General features: G+C 42.8%; 1 protein-coding gene across 1 annotated transcript; it reads right to left on the bottom strand.

Annotated features, from left to right (window-relative positions):
- Positions 1-1211: 1211 nt before the first annotated feature.
- GGH (gamma-glutamyl hydrolase) lies at positions 1212-22201 on the bottom strand. Its single transcript, XM_066578284.1, has 9 exons — positions 21876-22201; positions 14886-15000; positions 12225-12275; positions 10325-10409; positions 8517-8655; positions 7656-7762; positions 6526-6616; positions 6243-6380; positions 1212-2000 (listed from the first exon to the last, which is right to left on the bottom strand). The coding sequence occupies exons 1-9, from the start codon at positions 22150-22152 to the stop codon at positions 1882-1884; spliced, it is 1122 nt and encodes a 373-aa protein (XP_066434381.1). The 5' UTR covers positions 22153-22201; the 3' UTR covers positions 1212-1881.
- Positions 22202-22714: the final 513 nt, after the last annotated feature.

The raw sequence follows: 22714 nt of genomic DNA, 5'->3' as shown, positions 1-22714 counted from the left end.
CGAATAGGAGGAAAATACTTACAAAAGAGTTATTGTACCATTCAGGCTGCCTTCACATGGGCAAAAAAATTTTTGCAAGATTTGTGCATTGGGAGACGCACAAATATGAACCCCATTCTTTATGTGGTCCTACACATGAGCGATGTTTTCAGTCATGGCACCACAATGCAAGAAACAAATTACGGCATGTTCTACCTTGTTGTGTGCCCTCGCACTGCCCATTGCTGTCAATTGGGCCGGCGGCAGCATGGCACCACATGCTAAGTGCACGCAATGTGAGGTCTCTTATAGAGAACAATTGGAGAAACTCTGCGATCCTTCGGAAGCAGATTGCTACATCCCTGAAGTGACGCAAGGCCGTTTTGACGTGACGACGGCTCGCATCCACAGGGAATTTCACATGGTGGGGAGTGCGATATGGGGAGTAATTGACAGCCCCATATTGCGCTCACCAGTGTGAAGTTAGCCTCAGTTTATACGGCATTCCCAGAGTTTTGGAAAAGCAAACCAACTTTATTATGTGCAAGATGGTACATGATTTCTAAGTGAAGGGACTGGTTGTACTCCCATCAGGGTACGATGGTCAATACTGATGCTAAAGTGATTGCAAGACGTTCTACCATCCTGGCCATGCACCATATAGGCGAATGCACCAACAAGGATCATGACCGTCCATCCTAGGCCGGTTGCACACGCGTGTTGTGTTTTTGCAGATGCTTCTGTATTTTGTACTGTACTTTTTGCGCATGCAAAAAACATGCCTCCATGGTCCCAGCCATTGAAACGGCCAATTAATGGAACTAGTTCCATATGTTGTATTGGCCTGTGTAAATGCGCTGGAAAATAGAACATGGTGCATATTTTTCCTTGCGTGACGGAATTGCGCATGCAAAATATGCGTTTGTAAACTAACCCACTGAAATCAATGTGTTTTATTCACAGAGTATTGCACAAGTAAACTTGGTCAGTGCAAATACGGTTGTGTGAATGTGGGATTCACTAAATCATACCAGACAGATATTTGTCCAGCCTCTATTTGAAGGCTTCCATTAAAGGAGAACTCACCACCTCCTGTGGTAACTTGTTCCACTCACTGATCACCCTCACTTTAATTCAGATGCGGACGCCAATGCTTCTCTATGGAAGGCTTGAATTGTGGATCTTCGGCCTAAGAAGCAACGAGTTGAACACAGAAGTCTAGACACAAAGCGTCAGCCTGAATTGTCAACTCAACATTTAATTGTACGCAGTTTCCAGAAGTGATGAACAAACAAAATAATTTAATAAGAAACACGGCGTTCTCCGCAGCGCAGGGAATAAATACAGCTTGACATTCAGCGTTACATGGAGATTCCAGTAACACATACAATACATTAATACCTGTTCCGGTAAAAATCGGTGACTGCTGGCTACAGGGGCTTTCAGACGGAACGATCATCATTAAAAAGGAAAAAAAACGGTTCAAACAAGCGAAAGTGAACGATAATCCTTCGGTCTAAACGCAGACAACGATAGAACGAGCATCGCTTGCTTGTTGCCCGTTTTCGGAAGGCATAAAGCCATTCTTGGCTCGCTCACTTGTGGTTCGGTCTAACCAGCGCTCGTTCCGTCCTCCTCCTCACGTATACAGCCAGTGTGACGACTGAATGATTTCTTGTTTGAAGGAGCCAATGATGTATCTGCTGTATAACCAGGCTGCGCACGCCAATGAAGAGGTCATTCGCTCGTTCAAACGATAGATCTGCTCGTCTAAAAGCCCCCTTAATTGCTGACTTGATAAACCCATCTTCTGCCCTCACATTAGTGGCAAATAAAATGTGCGTAGCAAAAATATCTTCTCACGATGGATCGTACCACACGAAGAACAGCTTTAACATTTCTTCAGAAAAAGTACATCTGCTCAAAGACAGAAATATTTCCTGTGTACAATGGACAATAATTATATATCAGTGGATATTGTACTTGTGCGGCATCTGAGAACTGGTGATGACTTTTCCTGGCTGCAAAAACAGGAAAGAAAAATGGTGATCACAATGTGCGAGACACAATGTACAGTATACAGGGGCGGACAAAAATATAGAAACACCATATAAAATGCATGGGATTACAATTATTAGCGCTGAGCTGCCCTTTTGACCTCTGCTTGGCTGAGAGATTTCCTGCCAAATTTGTGGTTACTTCACTTCTTGCCCTGCTCTGGGTGGTTTGGGGAGACAGCTGGTAACAGCAAGTGATTGGCTCAAACCCCTGACCAATAGTAACCTTGTTGCTCATGCAGATGTGAATACCTCCCTGGCAGTATCTGTGTCATATTACCTCCACTTAAGTTACATGGGATTATAAATCATATTTCAACAAGACATGTAGAGACCGATTTGCATTTCGTATGGTATTTCCAAATATTTTTGTCCACCCCCTGTGCATTCACACTAATTACAAACACTAGAAGAAGTAACTAGTTCATGCACTGTGAAGTAGAGGGGAACAACTTTCCATAAGGATTCCAGTATGAATATGGTTTATCAGTGCCATTTGCTATATAGGAACCCTAACTTAATTTCACGATTGCGTAAAAGTCCAGACACTTTAGTGATTGTACCCACATGGTGGTTGTATGGCCCTATTTTATTTTTATTTTTTTTACCTCGTCTGCCAAAATGATTTTTGCTGCGTTTTTTTCTTTTCTGTCACATATAGGTCCATATTTTAATACCATTTTGATATATAATTTGTAATCTCAAACGGTTTAGGTTGGACTCAGCAGTGGGTCATTTTCTTTTCTTATATAATTTTTAATTTTTATTCTGTACTTTTTACATTTATTTTAGTAACTCCCCCCCCCCCCCCCCCCCCCCCCCAAGATGTCATATAAGACCTCTGGGGGACATTCACACTGTATTTTTTTTTTATTTCACATTTTTCCACTGTAACTGGAGCATCCTCCCCTAGAGTGACAGTAGTAAGGGGTCTGCGAATACCCTGCAGCTCTCACATGCCAGAACCCAGGTATCCTACAGGAAATAGCAATGCCATTACCTGCATTCTCTGCATAGTGCTCATTGAGCCTATAAAAACACTTCTGTCTTCTCCTTTGGGTCCTCAGCTGAGTACCTGACCTGCTCCTGCTTAATTTCAGGAACTTTAAACCCAAGGACCGAGCGCCATAAATTTACGGCGCTTGGTACTTAATGGGTTAAACCACTTGTGCCAACTTTAACATGTATTCCCTATCCACAGAATAGGAAATATGGTGTCTGGTGGTGGTGGGGAATATCTTCATAAACCAATATGTTCAAGATGGAATTCCCTCAGCAAAAAGTCCCAGGTCTGATGCATTTCCCCTTTACTGTACTCCAGAGAGTTCATCAGGGAGCAAAGAAAAAAAAAAAAAAAAGTGAAAGTCCAAACAATTCCTTAAAATAATGTGTGACACCATGATGGTGTCGTTCCAACCCGGGAAGGCTATTTACACCTAACAGGCACGCCCACACTTATCATACACTACAATCAGCGATATCACTAAGTTATCAAATACAATGATATGTGAATGCATCAAACTTATTAAATCTGCCCCTACAACATAAGGCGTGAGACTACAATCGTATAAGTGTAAAATCAGTTAATCCGATCTGCCACAGTCTCATGATGTGGGAGACTTCAATCACAAGATCATGGGACACATCAACTGACCTCACAATTAGATTGTGTGGTAAGTGAGCGCATATAATACATTATTCATGGACAAGCACTATGACGAGAGGTTACATTCATATCAGGCCGCATACGGGACCCCTATTGGACACTCCTGTGGTTTAACTAATTACAGCTCAACCCTAGTGGTAACCATATGTCCTTACCTGAAGAATATTAATATCATCATATATGTAACAACATTTTTTTGCTGTAGTAGATCGATTCTGTGCCCATCGTGGTCCTTGAGTATAACTAACATTGTATGCACTCGCATACTGCATGATCTAATGGGATGGTCAAGTCATAGGTGTCCTGCAATCATGTGATTGAAGTCTTGCACATCACGAGACTACGACAGTTCTCATTAACTGAGCAAATGCAATTGTAGTCTCGCACCTTACGACGTTAGGGCGGGTTTAATGCATCCAATGCGTTCGCAGATTGCGTTATTTGATGTAGTGATATCGCTGATTGGAGTGTGTGCGCCTGTTAGGTGTAAATAGCCTTTCCAGGCTGGATTGACCCATGCCTGCCATCATGGTCTTAACACATCATTTGAAGGAACGGTTTGGACTTACTTTTAGTTTGCTCCCTGATGAGCCCTCTGGAGTACAGTCAATGGGGAAATGTTTTGGGACTGGGACTATTTTCTTAAGGAATTCCATCTTGAACCTATTGGCTTATCAAGACATTTACTCAGGAAGAACACATATGTAGGGTGTAATAAGCTATATACTGTTAACAGTTATCATCCAGTGGGGTCGCTCTTTTCAGACTAAAACACAGCCATTAAAAAGGCATGCATTTTCTTTTTCTTTCACACTCGCAGATACAAATTGCATATTCCGTGAGTGAAAGAGAGGGGTGGGGAGAAAACAAACAAACAAAAAAAACAAAAACAAAACACAGTATGCTCCATTTTACCACGGAATCCGCATGGACGGCCTCCATTGATGGCAACGGAAGTGTCCGACCCACAGCCCATATGTAATTAATATTGCGTATGGGCTGCGGGTACCCATGTCATCGCTAAGCAACCGCACAGGAAATACAAACAACCCAAAATAAAAAAAAATGCACTGCACATGACCACCTGCGAGCCTCTGCGGTCACTCACAGTACAGTTAAGGGAGGTACGCAGGGTCACCGGCTGTGGTCCTCCTGCATGCAGAATACAACACCATAAAACTGGAGTAATAGAATAAAAATATTATATACCGTCCGTATTCCCAGCATATATTAAGCACATCAGTGTGACACTATTTAACATACAAACAGCCACTGAAATTATCCTCAGGAAGTGACATCATGCATAAGGTTGGACTACTAAAATAATGCAAAAGGTGTTACATAACCATAACCACCAGGGGTAGCTGTCTGCGGCCCCGACCTCTCTCCTGGGTTCTTACCCTCTCAATAACTAGAATTTTAAAAAGTCTAGTAGAGCGATCAGGATTTTTTTAATGAAAAGTTGGCAGGTACCAGATACTGCATGATGTAACCACGGTGTTGGTCATATCGGCCAAACGTCACCACATAATACAGGCAAGGGATGTAAAAACTCATTTAATCTCCTAAAATGGTCTACTCTTCTGGAAAGTCAATAATGGTTAAGATTAACCCTATCCTCTGAAAAAGCATTCCCCATCTCCCTGCGCACACAAGTGAAGAACATATTCTATTAGCTGCAATTTATTACCCCTATTCAAAATCCAATTGGGATAGCCCTAATAGTGTTTATAGGGTGGGCGCTGCTCGCAGGCAAGATTATATCGCCCAAGGTTGGTTTTGTGATAAGACGGCTTTTTTGGCTTTTGTTTTTTTTAATTCCCAGTCATCGTTCTAAAGACTTGTATAAAGAGTCTGACATTGACTTGCAGGAATGCTGCCTTCCAATAGGTGGCACTGCAGAGGTATTGTTCCATCTTCCTTATTTGCATATTTTCCAGAGGAGTATGGATGGCCTTGTAAGTTTCCTCACTCACCTGCTAGGTGCTCTCCTTAAGCAGAGAAGATACCCTTTCCGACCCATATTGTTAATTTGGTGCTATGCAGTTCTATTGTTTGCTGCTGTTATAGAGCACTGTTTTGCATTCTTTTAATGTCTATTGATCTAACGTTATGCATTTCCTGAGGATAATCTGATTGGCTGTTTGTATGTTAAATAGTGTTACACTGATGTGAGATATATATATATATATATATATATATATATATATATATATATATATATATATATATATATATATATATATATGTGTGCTATGGGTAAGCACGGTATACTCTCCCGAAACGCATACGCAATTTTGATTCTATCACTATACTTTTTATGGTGGAAGTTTGAATTCTAGTGAAGATGTAGGATTAAGGAGAACATTGTGACATTTCCACTCTGAATTCATTGCCCGCGGGTCGGGGGGTGCGATCCGTGCTCTGGTGGTTCTTCCTTAGAGTTAATTACCGGAGAGTAATAATTCATACAGTTCTATCCGTAACGAGGCAGTGGGGCATTATATATAAGGAATGACCCTGGTTCACTATGGTCGTACCTTCACTAACAAAGAAATCAGCCATATAAAAAGCCACTTGCACGCCTTCTGCGGTATGGGAAATATCCGAGGTTTTTTTCCATTCAAATGGATTTTTCTCAGGATGCCACTGGACGCCATAGAAAGGGTAATCATAAGCTGAAAAACACAATATGACAGGAGCAGTTTTATGAGGGAAAGCAGTCACATGGACCATTATATCAAATGGTCGCACTCACACAAATGCATTAATTGTGTATAAAAGTTTATAATTCCCCATTTTCATGACAGTCACCGGCCATACCTTCGAATGTAGAGATAAAGTCCAGAATGCCGTCAGAGTTGGTTGACAGGATGTGATAGAATTTTCTTAACTTCTCATTTGCTGTAAAGTTCTATAAAAAAAAAGGCAGAAACAGACAAAATGTAAGAATACCAGAAGGGTACAAGAAACTTCATGTGGACAAAAAACTACTGTCAGCTGCTTATAGAAACCAAGCAGATGTGAACCGTCCAGTGCTGGAGAGTTCCTAACGAGATCTGACGGGTTGGTATGGTGGGATGGAGTGTAAGCCTTTGAGCCCAACATTGTCTGAGTGTTAATTTCTCAAAATGGTTTCTCAATAAAGGGACTATTCTCCAATAATACTTTAAACCATTGACTGAAGTCAGATTAACTACTAATATTTACCAAAATTTTACATCAAATTAACCTAGGTCACAATATGGGATATATCACACTGCGCTTTACCAAGGATGACAATTATGATCTGGTCAGGTGGACACAAGACAACATTTCCATGTTCCCATGCAAGTCTTTTTTTTTCTACCTGGAACTGGGAGTTTTAATTCCTGCCATTTATAATCCCTTTGCATTATCTTGAATTTAGTTTATCCTTTATCCATGGGACAGGGCAGTGGTCCCCAACCAGTGACTCAGAAAAAAAAAAAAACAGATCCCCCAGAAGTAATCCTATTGATGGATCATAATAGCCCATTTACACGTAACGATTATCGCTCAAAAGGAGTTCAAACTAACAAATTTGAGCGATAATCGTGCAGTGTAAATGCAAAAAATAAATAATCACTCTCTATTCGTTATCACTGACTTTCATTCAGCATAACTATTTCTGGATCGTTGGCTTCTCGTTGCGTGTAAATGCTCAGCAAGTCACATAAAAGGTGAAGCGCTGAGCGAGAACCAAGCGAGAACCCAGGGATCCAGCTGCGAATTCTGTCTAAACGCTCTGCACGAGCGCCAACGACCTTAGTGGCTGACGTCGTGCAGATGTGTCCCGTGGTGGTATAATCCTGGTAACTTCGGAAATACTTTGCAGTTCATTTCTGCTATTTGGTGCTTTTGATGAAACCAAAAACTAAAAGCCAAGTACTAAAAATGATCAATCCAAATACCAGTATCATCATGTAACATACCTGCAGAGAGAGGCTCCAGGAGTGGAAGTTTGCAGTGATGGACATGCTGGAGAGCGCCGTATACAATCGATCTGGAATGTTCCCGAATAATCTGCTTTCTAATACATCTGGAAAATATATATGCTTAGAGTTAAAAACTAACTTTATATATTTTAACATCCAAATGTGTTAGAAGTGGAGCGGTTAGGTCTCCTCTTCTGTCTGAAGGCAGATAGTGGACAGAGGAGGTAGCTCTCGCCATACAAGCTTATACAGGAAAGGTCAGATTAACCTATAGGCACAGTAGATCTGTGCACACAGGTGTCCCTGGGAAAGTTGCCAGACATAGAAATTACAGATGAACACCCTGAATATGCATTTATATGTGAATTATGCGCATATACGGTTTATTAGGCTAACGAAGTGATAAGAGAGTAAAGGACCGTTTTACACACAGCGATTATTGCTCAAAAGGTTTTCAAACGATGGCAAATGAGTGATAATCGTTGCATGTAAACGCGGCCATCGTTCACTTTTTCGTCTAAACGATGATTTTAAGGTGAGCTTAAAATCCATTGTTCAACTGGAGAGAGATAACAGGGACCGCACGCTGTGTTCTCAGCAGGTGCCGGAAATTACATTGTCTTCTGCCGACAGCTCGTGCCAGAACAATGCAGCTGTGTGCAGAGCTTAGACCACATGCTGGGCTCTGCAAACAGCTCCTGGAGGCCCTTTTACACGCAAATGAAGATGATAAAGTGGTAATGGACATTATTGCCATGTTGTAACTTAAGGGACCACTGTGGCATTCATGGTCATTTGGGCATCCTGGTATTTAGTCACCGTATGCACAAGCGAAGACATATGGCCCAATAGACCTACTTTTAGTGAAGTTTAGAGGCAATGAAATGTCCTCCGTTTTGGTCAGTGTTAGTAGGAGTTCTCCACTTGTCAGTACAGTCATTTGCTCAAATCCTAAACATGTTCCCCAGATAGGAAAGTAGTCGCCTTTGTCATTTGCCTGTAAAAAAGAAAAAAATGACATTAATATATTAAGTAACATCAATATTGACAAATGAATAAGAGTAAGGCCCCAATCACACCACATTCCTCCCTAATCTACACCGAATCTGTCACCCCCCTCCGCCCACCACTGTTCTTTGGAAAACTTTTGACCTCATAGTTTATGAACTAGAGGGACCCTGGCAGTCCCCGAGTCTGATGCCCTTCATTAGCGGTGCCCTCTTACACAATGCATTAAGGCGAGCAAGCACTTCTGACCTACTTTTATATCTGTCTCTGTATACATAACAGGGGTGTCCTATATTTGTCACTGGGCTCTCGCGAGATGTCCTGTATTGCCATAGCCTGTGATCACTGTATAAGCGATCATAAGTGCTGTGCTGTAAGTGCCCCAGAGGGGGACAAACCGTGAAAAAAAAAAAGATTAAAAAAAAAAAACGAATAAAAAAGAAAAATGTGAAAAAAAAGTTTAAAAAAACCCTTTTTATGCTTTTTCTCATATTAGCATTAAAAAAAATAAAAATTTACACCCCACATATTTGGTATTGTCGCATCCATAAGTACGCGTACAATACGTTGCACATGCTTTTGACTGTGCAGGGAAAAAAGTGTAAAAGAAACACACTAAAAACCGAGGCAAGATGCAAATTTTTAGCATTTCGCCTCCCTAAAAACGCAATAAAAGTGATCAAAAAAGCCGTATGTACACCAAAATGGTACCAATCAAAACTACAGCTTGTTGCGCAAAAAATAAGCCCTCATAGAGCTCCATACATAGAAAAATAAAAAAAGTTACAGGACTTCGAATGCAGCTATTTAGAAAAAAAAAATAAAAAATTTGATTTAAAAAAAAAAGGGGTTTTATTGCAGAAAAGTGGAAAAACCTAAAAAAGGTAAGAATTTTGGTATTGTTGTAACCGTACCGACCCACAGATAAAATGGATTGTGTCATTCTTTTTAAATCTATGGCAGAATTGGTACTTTTCTCTCCCTGCTATCATTAAAAAAAATAATAAAAGTTTTACAATATAGTCAATGTACCCAAAAACTAGTTTGCCACGCAAAAAACAAGCCCTTATATGGCCGCGTCGATGGAATAATAAAAAAGTTATGCCTTTGAAAAATGGAGAAGAAAATCCGCCAAAAATTGTTTCGTCCTTAAGCCCAAAATAGGCCGTGTCATTAAGGGGTTAAGGAAGGAATGATTGGATACTTTCTCTGACCTTTACAGGATTGAGGAATTATTAGTCCAGAACTAAGTATTTCCTTAGAACACAGACTCCATGGATCCTGATCAAAGCGTTGATTCCCTTCCCTTATGGCTCTCGAGAACCCAATGATTCCACAGATTTACCAATTCGGACTATGTAGTCACTCTCAGTCCTATTCCCTTCTCTCTTCTCCCCCTTTCCAATAGTTTTCTTTACTTTCTGCTATAATATTGCGTTATCATAAGATGCGTTCTTACAAGTCAGCTTTAGCAACGTCTGTGGACGTTTTTTTTTTTTAAGCCCACTTCAGGATTAAAGGTTTTTAAAGCAGAATCAGGGAAATATAGAAATTGTATACAGTTCTACCAGTCTGAAATTAAACTAAAATCATCAGTGAGAAAAACGATAGCAAAACAAAAAAAAAGGATGTTGTTAATAGAGTAAAATGAGAATCACCGTTAAGGCCAAATCATAGAATATCTTGGCCACTCTTGCATACTCGGAATTTTGAAGGTCCACACCACCGCCAGGAAGAAGAAATCTGGAATGAAAGAAGTTAGATTAGTACAAGTTAAGGCGCTTCTGCACGGAACAATTGTGGTTTAAAAAAATAAATAATCTAACCCAGTGTTCCCAACTCCAGTCCTCAGGGACCCCAACAGGTCATGTTTTCAGGATTTCCTCAGTATTGCGCAGGTGATGTAATTATTGTCGGCGCCTCAGACATTGCCACAGGGGTTCCTACTATAGGATATCCTGAAAACATGACCTGTGGGGGTCCCTGAGGACTGGAGTTGGGGACCTCTGATTTAAGCGAGTGAAATCAGATTGCTTGGTGTAAACACGGCCAACCATTGAAACAATTTGCTTGTTGTTCATTTCATGCAGGCATAAAAATCATCTCTGGCTCATTCGCTAATTGTTCGGTGTAAACACCAGTCATTCTCATTCACTACTGAGGTGAGTTGGGACAGGATTTTTGCAGTCTTAGGACGGCTTCACTCAAGCACATATGCGAAGACTCTCCTCGCGCTTTGAATGAGGTTCGATGAGGTACATTTGTGTGCATATTATAGTACTTTTTGCGTATGCAGGGCCAGTTCACTTGCGCGTACGATATACACCATCCGTGGAATAAAAGGCTATTTACCCCAATGCGGTCCGGATGCGTTCTTTTCCCGGTAGTTTTGTGCACAGGGTTTCACGCATTCCTTTGCTTAAGTTGCACTCCTTCCATAAACTTCTACGGGGTCTTTGCGGCGCAATATGCAGGAAGATCGAGCAGGACCTTTTTTATGCAGGTCCCCAATCACGCTCATGAGAACAGATCTATTGACATCAACAGGTTCTATTCTCTGTGAATGGGTTCTATTCTCCCTTAGGGTGTGTTCTCACATAGCGGATTTGCAGCAGATTTTGGTTCAGAACTACAGCAGATCCCACCTCTTCAATTTAAATGAACACAAACTTAGCTGTGCAATAAAATCGCGACTATTAGAGCCAATGGTTTCCTATGTATTTATTCAGACAAACTATTTTCAACCGCCGAGGGGGGGGGGGGGGGTGGCGGGAAATCGATAGCACATTGGCGACTGAAGTTTCCTGATGCAAAATAAATGTAGGCCTTGCCCTATGTCTGGACCAAAAAAATGCTGAAGCCTCCATAGACTTCTATGGGGGGTTGCAAAAAAAGGGAGGAGGAGGGAGATTAGCTGCATCCATCGCAGGGAAAAGATGGCAGGTGCCTCTATTTAAGTCATTGAGCGGTTTTCTGCAACAGAATTCCAAGCAGCAGCACACTTCTTTGGCACCACTTCACGGCCGGATGCGTGACTGGGCAGAAAACACTAATTAAGCTCAGGAATAGTTTGTGGAAAATCGTCCGTTCACACATCCATTTTCGGAAGAGATTTATTTGCACGGCTAACTTCGAATGATACGGACGCTTGTTTGAAAGAGGCTTTAATATGGCATTTAGGGGTTAAAATACTATGAAGTAAAAGCTTTGTCGGTGGGAATCCTGATTTACTGTAATCCGTTCCCGTGAGCCTACACATAGCTTGGTTCTTGTTTATGCTAGTTGGCGCTATTTTCTGGCTCGCTTTTCTACTTCTTTGACCGTCTGAGCAGTTCATGCTGCACTATGTTATCCCACGACTTCCTACAGTGTGAACACAGGCTAATAACGCTTGGCAACCAGTTTGTAGCTGTTCTAGTTTATTGATACTAAATGCTGTAAGATACAATGAATCAAACACTTATTTCATGGGGATTCTTGGATTGAGATTCGGTACTAGAAGAATTTATTTATGCTGTTCCGTACCATATTTCACAAACTGGCATGGCTGACACATACCCATTAATGGTTTTGAAGATTTTCACGTACTCTTCATCAGGAAGATTGATCCTGAAAAAGGAAAGCCCAGTTATCACATACCAGCTATACAGCATCCACCTAAAAGCTATTTACTATTACAGTAAATAAGTCAACATATGGACCCTTCGGTTTTTTTCCCCATTTTCCCCATTTTTCAAGTCTGAGCCATCTCTTTTGTGCCTTCCTCATGTCGACCCCCCCCCCCTCCCCCCCCCCCCAGTATTATAGATGTTGTCTAGAGATGAGTGAGGAGGGGAGGGAGGGAGAGAGAGATCTCACCTCTGTTCCTCCCCGCTCTCCCCCGCCGCTCCCCGCCCCCCGAATCTTGAGACGAGCGGGTGTGGGGGGGGATGGAGAGATACTCGGCTAAGGCACTACTCGCTCAAGTAATGTGTCTTAGCGAGTATACTCGCTCATCTCTAATGTTGTCCAATGGTAAATTATTGATAACCCATTCCCCGGACTGGCCATCAATAGCGGATCACAGAAGGTTCTGCTGCCTGGTACCCCCTGCTGTTTAGCTGTTCACTGGGCTTGTGCACTACACTGCTTTCTGCAGGAAGCAGACAGCTCTGTTCCCACTGCAGTGGCCAGGCTTGGTATTGCAGGTGAAGTTCCAATAGAAATGAATAGTAACTTTCCCTGTAATACCAAGCTTAGCCACTGCAGTCGGAGTAGAGCTGTCTGCTTCCTGCAGAAATCAGGTCAGTGCACAAATACACTAGGCCAGCAAACAGCTGGGGTCCTGGCAGTGGGCCATCGCTGGTCTACTATTGATGGCCCATCCTATGGATAGGCCGTTAATAGTTTACATCTATGGATGGCCATGCAAAAAGCAGTCCTTTTACATAACAGTAACTGGCGATAACTCCGGGTCTCTATGTATACTTTGCAGGCTCTAGTCCTGTGCAGTACAGCCCAGACAAATAGTTTTCAAGCAAGGTCATCTGTTTCTGAGTTTGAATATGCTCACTGTGTGCCTGTTATTTCAAGAAAAAGTCCACTATACCTCCATAATCATATACTTATATCTTCCAAACTGTGAAAATACAACAATAGGTACTCCTCAACTTAGGCAGAACTTTTTTTTTGGAGCTTCTCATGCAATGTATACCCACATAAATTCTGCACTACCATTTTCATTCGCCCCCAAACCATACAGTAACTTGTGATAGGCATTTGAGTCTGGGATGCACTGTTTGTCCTCCTACCACAGGGGCCCCTTTTGGTGTCAGCCATAGGTCCCCCTCTTACCAAGCCAACTATTCCCCTTTGGTCACATCATCCTAACGCTGCCTAATATAAAAGTGGAGAAAGTGGATCTATCATGAGAACATCACATTCTATCTAAGAGTAAGACAATATTGTAGTTAAGCCAGTATTTAGGGGTATAACTTTGCAGAATATTTTTGACTGAAGATAAAGGAATAAACAGGTTATCGGAATTCCAATCTCTTTCTCTAACTCTGAACAGTTTCTAACTAGTGTCATGTAGAACACCCCTATCTCTTGTGATGCACTTAGGTGCCCATGCACATACCTTAAGAGCAAAGTTGTCTGAACACACCAATTTCAGTGACAATTGGTAGGTTTGGTCAACTTTGCTCTTAAGGCTACCTTATGTGTAGGAGGGCGTTTATGACATCAGAAAAAAGAACGATTGGACCCCTTGAACTCAACAAGCCCAATCCTTTGTACTCACAGGAATAAACTGCTGCCAAAGATGTCAGGCAGCAGCTTCCTCCACTCTCCCCATTGAAAATACATGAACGCTCAACCAAATGATATGCCAACACTTTACAAGGTGGAAATGTGAATGCAGCTTTTAAATGAAATAGCATATTAAAATGACACATCAAACTACTAACGACCACTTGTCTGAGAGTATGTATGTATGTGGGTGCTTCTCACACTCCACCCCTAATGGCGTCATCGCAGGTCCTACAACATATATAAAACACAGAGCCTGACCGACAGAAGAACTACAAAGTTAGGGCTCTTGGAAGGAGGACAAAAATAGCAAAATAAGAATACAACTAAGCAGTTATTATCTCAGACACAACTCAGCGGTCCTGACAGAAGACACCGACCTACCGCCGCCACAGATATCCGGTGGGCTGAAGGACCTGCGGTGAGGTCACTGGTGTGGGAGGTGCCATTGTGCAGTTTAATAGAAAGTACTGTATACCAGATAAGCCAACAGCAGTTACTACCAGGACCTGTGATGTCACCATCATGTGATCACCTGTGTGGGTGGAGTCAGGGATCACATGACCAGGGGCTGATCACTATATCTACAAGTTTGTTGAGCTGGTAATGTCTGGAAATCAGCATGGATGTACTACAGTTGTGTGTGTAAGTCAGGATGCATGTAGTAGAGCTGTGTGTGTAATGTGTGCGAATCAGGATGGATGTAGTAGAGCTGTGTGTGATGTGTGGGGATCATAATGGATGTACCATGTAGCACAGCTGTGTGGTGCAACACTGGTACTATAATTTCCTAATAATTACTAGTCTACTTATAAGAGGCAAAAACATTAAATACATGCTCTGTATAGCAATGCAAGCTATATTAGTGCCATAAATGAAGCATAAACACTATGCTAGGATGTGCCATAAAGAACAGTAATTGTAGGTTACTTTATGGGGATTACTCTTGCTCCAGCTGATTCAAGCGTCTTCACATAGGAGGCAGCAATGTAGGAACGGCCTAAGGACCGCAAGTTCTTAAAGTGTGTCTCCTGCGCCAGAACACCTACAAGCATAAAACAGAAGCTGCATTAGAACATTAATATAATTATATATCACCCATAATATGTGTAAATAGCAATCTCTGATGCCGGACGTCACCACAATATTTAAAAATTCTAATTGGTCTGTAAGTAAAGGCAATAACCCCGATCCTTTCCTCTGTATCTTCCATAGTTATCTGCAAATGATAGAGGTTCTGTGAGCACTGGAACCAAGCACATACCAATTATCATTCCTGCCAAACCACTGAGGACCCTAGTGTACATGACTATACCCAAGTAGCAAAGTTTAACTTGACTCTTAATGAATTATGATAACTATCCGTGCCAGAGTAGGTTTACAATTATTACTAGGTGATAATAGCCTTTTAATGGCTCAAAGGGATATTCACATCTCCGAAATCCCATAAGATGCCAATTTCCAACTCGCCCTACTCTTCAGATATTCGTTCCTCTGCTGTCTTGTTCTTTATAGCTTGCTGCCACCAAGGAAACTGGCGACTTCCGCTATTAGGAGAGGAGGCCCGCACTTGATGGGATTACCACATTCGAAGACTATTTAAAAGTTGGTGTACTAAGATCACAAGTTATTCTACATCCAAGGATAGGAGATAACTTGCTGATCGGTGGCAGTCTCACTACAGAAACCCCCAGCAATCCGAAGTACAGGGGTCCTATGTCCCCTATTCTCTTAGGAGTGAGTTTACTGCACCCCTTATGATGAATGAAGCGAGAGTCACACAAATGCGCTGATGCTCCAGACCCTTTCAAGGGGACTACCGAGACAGGTGGAGCAACTTTTACTAGGTGTGTAGTCCAAGTGGTTGAGGGTAGAGTATTTTATAGAGCGGCTAATTGGGCACAACCAGCCCAATTAGTCATCATGTATAACAGGGTGTAATAATGCTAATCGAAGGGAACTGGAAATAAATGTCCGGAGTTGCAAATGTTAGTACAGAAGCCTCGTGGAGACTAGAGAGTTTCTCTTTAATTAATAACTGGCAGAGGGGTACAGGCGGGAGCCAATCAGCGGTCAACGGAAGGGAAAAAAATTTAAAAACACCTCCCTGCAAAGTATTGAGCTGGTCACTGTAAGACTACGATAACTGTTTACATCAGACAATAATTAATCAGTCAGCGACTGTTTTTATGTGAGAAAAAAAAAACTAAGCAATCAGCGAACAAATTGTCATTTATTACTGAGTTGGTGGCTGTGTTTAGACAGAACAACTGCTGCCTATAGTCGCTCTATTGGGCCACTGTTCAGATGATAGTTGTCCCGTGCAAATCACCTTAAGGCTACATTCACTCATAGCGGAAAATCCACGTGTTTAATGTACCTCATATAAAGAGGTGAAATCCACAACATACGGCTAGGTGCACACTTGCAATAAATTTATTATTATTATTATTTTTTAATCATCCATGTAGATCTACAAAAAAAAAAAAAAAAAAAGGACATTTTTTCATATGTGTGTAGTTCTGTGTCATCCTCTGCCATCCATATGCAGTCCATGTGTCAGTTTTGTTTTTTACTTCAGTATGCCATTTTTTTTTCCACATTCACAAAAAATAAATTAAATAAATAAAGACCCAAAACTTTTTTGCTGCATTTCTCAAGAAAAATGGACAGCACACGGATGGCATCGGAGTGCGGTCCTTTTTTTGTTTTCTCCCTTATCCCCATAGACTTTAATGGGTAAGCCTTGTTCATAAAACAAATTAGTCCATTTGTACGTGAAAACAAACTCTGTGCTGCATGTTACCACACTGAGTAATATGGGTCCATATGCTGCCAGTTTTTTTAACAGTTTCCTCATGGATGAAAAAAAAAAAAAAAAAAAAAAACCAAAAACCCCACAATGGAGGCCTAAATAACATACTGAGAAGTTAAAATCCACACCTCAAGTCAACTTATGCTGCAGATGTTTTCCTGCCGTGTGTGGATGGGGTTCCTTGATATCTAGCGCACTCCCTCAACTGTTAAAAGCTGTAGATCTTCTGCATTCAATTCCGCTGCAGCAATTCCGCAGCATTTCCACAAGCAGAGAACATTCACAAAGGAGCGAAAGCGGAGACATCTATGTCCATAGTTCTGATTTTTGGACTTTCTAAAAGTATCATTGAAGAGAACAGTAAGGCAAATCTAGTTCTGACTGCACGGAACATCTAGCCTATTTGTTGAAGGCTATACGGGAGGAGATCTCTCGGACACGCCGGGCTGAGCTACAGTGTTTACACAAGTGAGTAATGAGTAGTCCAACAATTGTGACGCTAGCTTGTTCCAACACTTCACGGTGCTATGTGTGCCAAGCCATACAATTCATGGAAAAGTAAACTTGTCCCAGGAAGCCAATATACAATTACAGCAAATGATTTATGGCCGAACCCAACGCATCCATTCACCGAGTACTGGTCAGGAGTCGTGGATTAGTGGGCACAGAGCCGATGTGCCAGGATCAGCTCCAAGTCATACATGTACATTAATAAACCTATAAATCCCCTAACATTTGTAGGACTTGTTACATGACTACGTTACTGTAAATTAAAGACGTAATTACAAGTTATCCCCTAACCATAGGATAAGGGATGACTTGCTGATTGGTGGAGGTCTCACCCCTCTGAGACCCCACCTGATCTCAAGAACAGGAGTGACAGCACTCTAAATGGAGCGCTGGTCGTACATGTGCAGCCAGTGCTCTATTTATTTCAACGGGGCAGATGGAAATACGAGAGCCGATGCTACTTGGGTATCTCGGCAGTCTCATTGAAAGTGAATGGAGCGCTGATGCTCTTGTGTGACCAACGCCTCATTGTGTCTCCTCCTCACTGTGGGTGGGTGCAGTAACCCCACAGTGAGGAAGATGGGGGACACAGGATCCCTGTTCTTGAAAATTGATGGAGGTCTCAGTTGTGAGATCCCCACCGATCAGCAAGTTCTCCCTCTATCCTGTCCTGAAATAGGATATCCATGTACAGAAGTAGAGATTGCCTCCTGATGCCGCAAAGTCCGCTGCAGAATGGGCTAATTCATAATAGCACTTTATTGTTGTCGCTGAAAAAGTAAAGAAACTCAACTTGAGAAGATTTTTTTTAAATCTAATCCAAGACTGAAGACCCTCAATATCTAGGATTATATGGTTCTTCTGCGCCCCGTGCACAACGGAGCTAAAAGGGATTGCTTTGAGCAATCACCAATTATAGATGCTTAACAATAACCTGATTACTGTCCCAGTGCTTGAATCTCCAGATATCGACTTTGTTCTGTGTCAAAACATGGAAATAAATGTTCCGTTTCTCTACAGCGCCACCATAGGGGGAAAATAAGCATTATACAGAGTCCATTCAAATCAGTGGGTTGTCTGTGTGTTGCCAGACAGGACAGAGAGTGAGACCTTCTCTCTACCGGCTCTCCATTCTAGCCAGAAGATGAGAATCCTGAGCAGAAAACCCCCTATAATGACTATAAAGTGTCCCACCGGTTGTGGACAAACCAAATGGCCCTTACCGCAGCTGTGACTAAGGCCCAAATGTACATTTTAGTGTATCGGTAGTCTAAGACACTACACACTGCTTTGATTGATTGGCCAGTGCAGCTCACGTAAGCAGTGCTGGCCAATCAGAGCAACATGTAATGTCTTAGACTACCAATGAACAGGTAGTAAGAAAAGTGGTCACTTTATAGTGTATAAAAATGGGTTTTCTATACTGTTCAGCCTTATCACACTACTACTATTTTTTCATAGACCAAACCCTATGAAGCCCATTTGTGTGTCTTTTCTCCCTCAGTAAGTACTCTTGGACACGTTTTCAAAACACATGTACTAGAGAAATAACGATGAAATCATGAGCAAATCCCTTCTATGACGCATGTTTACGCACGGGTTTCAAGTCCTCGTCAACAAGGTAGCACTGAGTCATCAAGATGATCTCCTCAAACATGAAATTTCTGGTAAGACCGGTCTTACATGTTTCCATCTCTATGAGCCAATCATGTGGTAACTGAAATAGAACATGGTTTTGAAACCATCAGATGATGTGCTGACATCATCACTTCCTACCGACAAGACACAAAACTTCCAGAGTTGCCTAAAGCCATGTTTCTATCAACTTTCGGTACTCCATTCGGAGTCTCCATCGCTGACTTCTATTAAAACCCCCAACGAAATAGCGCCTCTAAGAAAATGTCAGGCAGCATGCCAAAAATCAAACGGAACCCTATAATCAATGAGTCAGTTTGTATCAAAATCCGTTTGGAGCAGGAAAACAAACCCATCACACCGATGTGAACAAGGTCTAATGTAAGGGTTTAATCATTTACAATCCGTCTATGGCCAGAGGGTGCCACATAACGTTATTGTGCCAACCAAACTCAAAAGAGACAAGAACATAGTCTAGACTATTTGGTTGTAGTTCGGTAAATGCTTCACCAGTTGACGTTGAGATATCAGTCAAGTAGAGCAAGGCTCTGATCTTTCCCTTCCATGATTAAGGCCTGTTTCAGATGAGTATATTGTAACTCGCCTGGAATAAGCACATTTTACAGATGACATTGCAATGTATGTCATCAGTATTTGCTGTCATTGGTTATATTTTCTATTGGGCAAATACAGATGGATACAAATATGGAGTTAAACTACGCTCATCAAAAATCAACCTAAAAGAAAGGGATCACTCAGGTTACACAAAGTCAATGACAAAAAAAACAAGCTTCTAGAAGTAGGAGCCGCTTTGCTGCAAAACCTCTCAGGCAGATATACACGTTATTAAATGAATAGTATTGCCATCTGAGCATCTAAAAGTGGTTCCACCCTTGGCCTATAGAAAGGCTCTCAGAGGTTACTTGTGTGTAGTGGAACAGGTTGTCTTCAGCGACAAATCCAGGTTTAGTTTGGGCACTGAGGACGGTCAAGTTCATGTCTGGAGACCTCGGGGTGAGGGTCTTAATCCTGCCTTTGCTGTGAAGCGGCACACTGCCCCTCCTGCTGGTGTGATGGTCTTGATGTGGCCCATCACATGACAGTTGGTCACCCCCATTAGTGGCATGGGGGACAACGACAGCTCAGTGTTATGTTCAAGACAACCTAAAGCCACATTTATCGCCAATAGAACATGTATGGGATCATCTGGGATGTCAACTTTGACAGCCTACGAGTTTGCACGATCTAGAGCTTCAGTTACAGCAAATGTTGACTGATATGCCGCAGGATATCTGTATGCCTCTATGCCCACCTTTATCACATCTTGCATCCAAGCTAGAGGCGGCCCAACCGTATCACATCTTGTATCCAAGCTAGAGGTGGTACAACAGGGTACTAGAGCCTCCATGCCTTCCCGAATCACATCTTGTATCCAAGCTAGAGGTGGTCCAACAGGGTACTAGAGCCTCCATGCCTTCCGGTATCACATCTTGTATCCAAGCTAGAGGTGGTACAACAGGGTACTAGAGCCTCCATGCCTTCCCGAATCACATCTTGTATCCAAGCTAGAGGTGGTACAACAGGGTACTAGAGCCTCCATGCCTTCCGGTATCACATCTTGTATCCAAGCTAGAGGTGGTACAACAGGGTACTAGAGCCTCCATGCCTTCCCGAATCACATCTTGTATCCAAGCTAGAGGTGGTACAACAGGGTACTAGAGCCTCCATGCCTTCCGGTGTCACATCTTGTATCCAAGCTAGAGGTGGTACAACAGGGTACTAGAGCCTCCATGCCCACTAGTATCACATCTTGCATCCAAGCTAGAGGCGGTACAACAGGGTACTAGAGCCTCCATGCCTTCCGGTGTCACATCTTGTATCCAAGCTAGAGGCGGTACAACAGGGTACTAGAGCCTCCATGCCCGCCTGTATCACATCTTGTATCCAAGCTAGAGGCGGTACAACAGAGTACTAAAGCCTCCCTACAAATAATTTTGCTCTGATATTGTAATCAATTACTTATATCAACGTTACAATCACACAGAGAAAGTTCCATTACGACAACTCCTAGGGGTGGGATGTTTTTCGTTTACACTGAGTGTACATAGCTATATCCAAAAAGGGCGTTAGCCCCAAATATAGTCTAACGACGGACCGCAGGAGCGCTCTGGTAAGCTTGCTTAAGAGGAAGTTCACTTTTAGAAATCCCCATGTCATAAAGTATCGTCAGCCTGAAGGTATGACCTAAGCATTGTGGGCAAAGCTTGGATATCTTCACAAGCTAAAAAGGCAAGGCGCTCGGTGAAGAATTGGGGACACCCTTATTATAGGCATTGCCAGACCACCAGGTAACGGAGCCCATCCTCTCACATGTCTCAATCAGTGCAGAGATAGAATTATAAATCCCCCACTAATAGTCCACATATCCTTCATGATTAATGGAAATCTCAGAAAGGGAGCAACAAAAGTTATTTGATCCATTACTTGTACAGCTCTGAGGACCGGGGGCAGAATTGGCAATGCATGGAGGAACGGTGGGTGACTGGGCTGCCTCGGCAGGGGCAGCTGCCCACCTGAAGCCTTACCTGATGCTGGGTGACGGGCACACTTGTCATATAGATGACAAAGTCAGATGTAAAAGGATCCACTAACAAATCACAGGTCCATAATAAATATATATATATATATATATATATATATATATATATATATACACACACATATACACACATACATACATACACACACACCCCAAGACCCCTTCAGTATATCTGCTGCTCCACATATAGCACATATTGGCCATCTGAAATATCCTCAGCTACTGTCTATAACTACAGCCAGGATGCCCTGTATATGCCTCATGAAGGTGTTAGGTACTGTACCCATATGCCATTCTCATGCCCACACCGCTGCCCTTATGTCTACCTACCCCCAACCCATGCCCAGCAGTGAGCTCTCACCTATCACCGGCCTGTCATTGATGGGGGGCTGGTGGCTGTGGATGGAGGACCCCCATGTCCCGGTGGTGAGCAGCAGCAGGGCGGCCAGCAGCCCCAGGGCAGCAGCTGTACCCATGACGATGGCAGCGCTCCTGATGAGCCTCTCCTTCCTGATCGGCGGCCGGCACTGCCTCCAAGGGAGGGGGCAGCGGCTGTACGGAGTGCGGCACACGGCAGGCAGGATGCGGCATCCCCTGCTCCTCCTCCCCGGCTCACAGCACAAAACCCCGCATTGCATCAGCGGCCCCGTCCCTGTCAGGAAGGAGGAAGAGAAATGGAGGCTGGGAGGTCACTTCCTCCTGATGAAGGCCGGGGAAACATTACACCTAGCCTCCATGAGATAACCCACCCACCGTACCATGTACTGCCCTCATATACCCAGCCCCCATGAGATAACCCACCCACTGTAAAACATACTGCCCGTAATATACCCTGTTCCCCTGAGATAACCCACCATATACTGCCCCTCATATACCCAGCCTCTGCAAGATAACCGACCCACCATAAACTGTCATATACCCAGCCTCCGTGAGATAACCGACCCACCATATACTGCCCTTCATATACCCAGCCTCCACGAGATAACCCACCCACCTTAACATTTACTGCCCCTCATATACCCTGCCCCTGTGAGATAACCCACCATATACTGCCCCTCATATACCCAGCCTCTGCGAGATAACCTACCCACCATATACTGCCCCTCATATACCCAGCCTCCGCGACAAAACCCACCCACCATAAACTGCCCCTCATATACCCAGCCTCCACGAGATAACCCATCTACTGTAAAACATACT

This window comes from Eleutherodactylus coqui, chromosome 9 (genome assembly GCF_035609145.1).
Source record: "Eleutherodactylus coqui strain aEleCoq1 chromosome 9, aEleCoq1.hap1, whole genome shotgun sequence".
NCBI lineage: Eukaryota > Metazoa > Chordata > Amphibia > Anura > Eleutherodactylidae > Eleutherodactylus > Eleutherodactylus coqui.
The sequence above is the reverse complement of the archived record's forward strand: the minus strand, read 5'-3'. Positions and strand labels throughout refer to the sequence as shown.

Bases quoted from the DNA above. Each gene is read 5' to 3' on its own strand.
- GGH (XM_066578284.1), bottom strand. From the start codon at position 22,152: ATGCAATGCGGGGTTTTGTGCTGTGAGCCGGGGAGGAGGAGCAGGGGA. The intron at 15,001-21,875 runs GTGAGAGCTCAC...TTATGCTTGTAG, and splicing joins CAATGACAGGCCGGTGATAG to GTGTTCTGGCGCAGGAGACA. The intron at 6,381-6,525 runs GTATGGCCGGTG...TGTGTTTTTCAG, and splicing joins CTTTATCTCTACATTCGAAG to CTTATGATTACCCTTTCTAT.